Raw genomic sequence first — 5000 nt, forward strand, 5'->3', positions numbered from 1 at the left:
CACCTACTATTTGTTCTCTCAAGTAACTGCATTTCTCCTCACATACACACACACACACACACACACACACACACACACACACACACACACACACACACACACACACACACACACGTACCTACAATGCACTATTACCACTATCCACCATCACCATTCTCTCTCTCTCTCTCTCTCTCTCTCTCTCTCTCTCTCTCTCTCTCTCTCTCTCTCTCTCTCTCTCTCTCTCTCTCTCTCTCTCCACCCACGAAGGAAGGCAGACAGTAGCAGTGGCAGCATTTTGAGTTGAAACAGTGGTCTTGGTCACTCATGCAGAACGCTCTCTCTCTCTCTCTCTCTCTCTCTCTCTCTCTCTCTCTCTCTCTCTCTCTCTCTCTCTCTCTCTCTCTCTCTCTCTCTCTCTCTCTCTCTCTCTCTCTCTCTCTCTCTCTCTCTCTCTCTCTCTCTCTCTCTCTCTCTCCTTATCAGTGGTTAGTGAAGAGGGTAATCAGCCCTGGCCACCTTCTCCTTATCACTCTGCTATCTCGGCGCGAACACCCTCGTTACGGTCCGCCAATTAGCACCCTTCGTGAGTGAGTGGGCGGGTGGGCTGCGGTTGTACTCGTGCATTGAAAGAGGTGTTGTGTTGGTTGGTATTGTATTGCTGGAGTGGGTGTGAATGTGTGGGTTTGTTATGGGAACGAAGGATGGTAGTGTACTGTATGTGGGTGGGGTAGTGGGTGTGGGTGGTTAACGTGTGTGTGTGTGTGTGTGTGTGTGTGTGTGAGTGATTTTGTCTTGTTTTTCTTTCATTTTATCGTGTGGTTTTCGTTTTTATTTTCTTGTAAGAATTGTTTAATTTTGTAATTCTCTCTCTCTCTCTCTCTCTCTCTCTCTCTCTCTCTCTCTCTCTCTCTCTCTCTCTCTCTCTCTCTCTCTCTCTCGTTAATAAGGGAAGGCAAAGATAAAAGAGAGATTAAGGCGAGTAAAGAATGTAAGTATATTAAACATGAAACAAGAAAAAAACAAAGAAAAACAAGAAGATACGCTAGAAATGGAAGAGGATAAAGAAGAAAGAGAAATAAAGAAAAAAGAAAAAAAGAACAAGGGGCAGATTTTAATTGACTCAAGTCGTACGTGTGTGTGTGTGTGTGTGTGTGTGTGTGTGTGTGTGTGTGTGTGTGTGTGTGTGTGTGTGTGTGTGTATGCGTTGAGTAATGTAGGTCAGGCTAGGAGGAAGAGGATGAGGAGGAGGAGGAGGAGAAGGAGGAGGAGGAAGAGGTGGAGGGGAGGAGGGGGAAGCGAGACCAGTTTGTGGCCAGTGTTAGTGAGTCATGCTTCCCCCTTTCCTCCCCTCCTTCCCCTCCCTCCATCTCCTTGCTCCTCCACCTCCTCCACCTCCTCCACCTCCTCCCTCTTCATCATATCATCTTCAGTGGATGTTATGATATCAGTTTTTTTTTTTTTAAAGGTACATGAGTGTTTTGAGAATGAGTGAGACTGCGGCACGAGAGAGAGAGAGAGAGAGAGAGAGAGAGAGAGAGAGAGAGAGAGAGAGAGAGAGAGCACAAAGGAACTCACCCCAGGTAAACACAGTCACCTGGGGACATGGTAATTAGAGACCAGGTGAAGGTGCTTCGCTCCGGGAGGTGACCGCTTGCTTTCTCTTAGGTATACTGGCGGCTCGGGAGGCTGGCAGGGTGAGGCAGCAGGGAAGACAGAAGGGTGAAACAGAGAAGGAAGAATGCTTGTGGAGGGAGACAGAGAGGGCGGGAGAGATAGCGGTATGCAGAGTGGAATGCGAGGCAGGGTTCAGTTATGCAGAATGAAGTAAATAAGTGTGGCCGTCAGGGTAAGGGTGCGTGGCTGGCTGGCTGGCTGGCTGGCTGGCTGGCAAGGGTAAAACAGGGAGGAGGGACAGTGGAGAGAAAGATAGCGGTAAGGAGGGGGTAAGGAAATGTCAATTAGAGGAAGAAGGTTGACAGGGTGAAGTACTGGTCTGAGGGTGGGGAAGGCAGGCTGGCAGGGTGAAGGAGGGAGGCTGACAGGGCGATGGCGAGAGAGAATAGAAAATCAAGGAAAAAAAATATGTAATGATGAAAAAAATAAGAAAGTTAATCATGTAGACAGTTTAAAAAGCTAAGAGAGAAAGCAAAGAATAGAAAGTATAAGAGAGAGAGAGAGAGAGAGAGAGAGAGAGAGAGAGAGAGAGAGAGAGAGAGAGAGAGAGAGAGAGAGAGAGAAAGAGAGAGACAGTGACCAGGACCCTTACACAAGTTATGGGTTCCCGGAGGTGCGTTAATGGGGGCGCGATAACCCCTACGTGATGGGGGCAAGGTGGCGGCGGTCTTGGTGGGAAGGGGCTGGGCTATGTTTGGGTGAGCGGTGTGCCTGAAGGGTCATGGGGCGTGGGGGCGTGGGGGTGAGTGTGATGGCTGCCGACAAGCTCGGGTCTCCTCCCTAGCAACATGGCAGCAGCGTATTCCATTATTTTCTTTTCATTTTTACTACTTAGAAGTCTCCGTGTTGTTGTGGACTTCTTAGTAGTGTGTTTGTGTCAGCGTCCATAAGGCCTCTCGTTCCTCCGCCGGTGTGACGCAGCACCGGTAGCCAGAGAGTATTGCGTCCCGCCCTTTGTTCTGCTTCATCTTGCATTATGTCTGATGTCTCACAGATTTGATAGAATAGTAGGCGTTCTGCACGCTGCACGCTGCACGCTGCAAGCTGCACGCTGTGGTCATCGTAAGGCCGCCACTAACGCTACCTTCTCTTTGTCCCCTAGGCGGAGCTGTCCCTGCAGGGCGATGACTTCACACGGCAGATCTGGCACATGTACGCCACCTTCGAGGAGTTCATAGACCACCAGCAGACCTCGGGGGAGGGCAGCCCCGCCTCCCGCCCCTCCTCGGGTGCCAATTCGGGGACGGAGGCGCCGCCGCCCCCTGCGCCGCCCGGGGGCCTGGGCGCCGCCGCTAGCCCGCGGGATGCATTGAGCGGCTTCGAATCCCAGATCGCCGCGACCTCCATCGCTGCCACCACCACCTCCGCCACCAGATCCCACATGGCCGAGGTGGCGCTGCCACCGGGTGTGCTGCCCACGCCCCACGAGTCCCGCACATCCCGCCCTCATTCGCCGCCCTCGGTGCGCGATGACCTGGCTCTCGCCTCACCTCGTCGCCGTCGCCGCCCCCGGAGGCTGCGCCGCTCAGTGGATAACCCGCTGCTGGACACCATCAGTGCCATTGGTGACGCCGACAGTGACGAAGCTGACCTGTTACCGCCCGCGCCGCCCCCATCGGCGTCTTCCTGCTGGGGGCCACGGCTGCACCCTGACGCCGATGTGGTGGGCTACGCAGGCAGCAACAGTGTGGACAGCGGCTACAAGAGCGCTTGTCCGACGCCTGAACTGCCGGACCCCGCTGCCTACCTGGAGCACAGACTCGAGAAACGCGGCTCTCTCGCCTCCCTCGCCTCCACCGGCTCCTCCTCCGGCAGCGGCAGCGCCTCCAAGCCTCGCATCGCCATGGGAACTAGAGTCATGACCCGCGTCCCCCGCTCCCCCAGCTCCGGGGGAAGTGCTCCTTCGCCCGCCCTCGCTCGCAGGCCAGGCTCAGACGGCTCCTACTACGAGCTAGACCAGCTGGGTTTAAGGGGCGGCCTGCTTGGCTCGCCGCCTCCTCACGCCGCCCCCGCTGAGGTCAGGAATCCAGGCTTCACCCGCTACTCGCCCAGAGGCTCACCAGCCCCGCAGCGCAACTCCTCTCCCGGGATGCCCCCATCCAGGGACACCCACGTGTCCCGCCGGGCCGCTTCCCCTGCCTCACCGGAGCGGAGGCCTCGCAGCGCCTCCACGGGCTCGCGCTGCTCGCCAGGCACGCGGGGCAGGCGGCCTCCTGGGGCGTTGCGGGCCGGCTCACCGCTGCTCGCGTCCACAGGTTCGCTGCCCCGCGCATCGTCCCCGGGGAGGCGGTCACGGGCGCGTTCCCCAGCCACCAGGGAAGAGTCCCGACCGCCCACCTCCTGGTCCCGACACTCTTCCCCAGGGGTGGCGCCTCCCCCGCGCTCCCTGCGTCGCCCCCCGTCACCCATCGTGGGCGGTCACCACGACACCGACCTGGCGATGCTGGAGCGGGAGATCGACGCCCTGCTGTACGGAGATCCTCTGGGCGCGCCGCCAGCCTCGGACTATTACGACCTCGACTCAGAGTTCGCGGCGTGCACCTGCCCCTCCGCCTTCACCAGGCCCGCGCCCCCAGGTGAGTCCCCTCCTGCCAAGGCTCAGGCAACCAACGCTACACATTCGTATGTAACAGTCACCACTCATGTCCCGCCTCTGTGTATGTGTGTGTGTGTGTGTGTGTGTGTGTGTGTGTGTGTGTGTGGGATATGCATGCTTTCTTAATACAAATTTTGCTCTTGTACTTTTCATACAGCTGATGCTACTACTAGGACTGCTCACGGCTACTAGTATTACTACTACTACTACTACTACTACTACTACTACTACTACTACTACTACTACTACTACTACTACTGGTATATATATCGTCATCGCCTCCACTACTATTCCACTCTTACTATCAACACCACCAGCACCACCACCACAAATGCTGCTACTGTAGAGAGAAAGAGAGAGAGAGAGAGAGAGAGAGAGAGAGAGAGAGAGAGAGAGAGAGAGAGAGAGAGAGAGAGAGAGAGAGAGAGAGTGAGTTAATGGGAAATGCAAACAAATGTAAAGGAATGATTAGGATGGAGAAAAAGAATTGTGGAGAGGAGATGAAGGAGGAAAAGCAGAACTGTGGAGGAAAGGAGAGAAAGCTAAGAAGGGAAGGGAAGTGAAGTGAAGGGAAAAAAAGGAAGTGAAGGGAAGGGAAGGGAAGGAAGGGAAGGAACATAGTAAGGGAAGGGAATGAAGGGAAGAGAGGCAAATAGTGTGCTTAGTATGCGCCACCTCACTTTCTTATATCCGTGGAGGGTTTCTCTCTCTCTCTCTCTCTCTCTCTCTCTCTCTCTCTCTCTCTCTC

The 5000-nt window shown here is 55.0% G+C and overlaps 1 protein-coding gene across 2 annotated transcripts in view; it reads left to right on the forward strand.

The window, feature by feature from the left end:
• Window positions 1-5000, forward strand: part of LOC123514307 (leucine-rich repeat extensin-like protein 5) — a 117239-nt gene that overhangs the window by 94499 nt on the left and 17740 nt on the right. For both annotated transcript variants that reach the window (XM_045272127.1, XM_045272128.1), the window contains exon 2: window positions 2759-4232. In XM_045272127.1, the coding sequence (XP_045128062.1) occupies window positions 2759-4232 (1474 nt within the window). The remainder of the gene's footprint in view (window positions 1-2758; window positions 4233-5000) is intronic.

This window comes from Portunus trituberculatus, chromosome 37, assembly GCF_017591435.1.
Source record: "Portunus trituberculatus isolate SZX2019 chromosome 37, ASM1759143v1, whole genome shotgun sequence".
NCBI lineage: Eukaryota > Metazoa > Arthropoda > Malacostraca > Decapoda > Portunidae > Portunus > Portunus trituberculatus.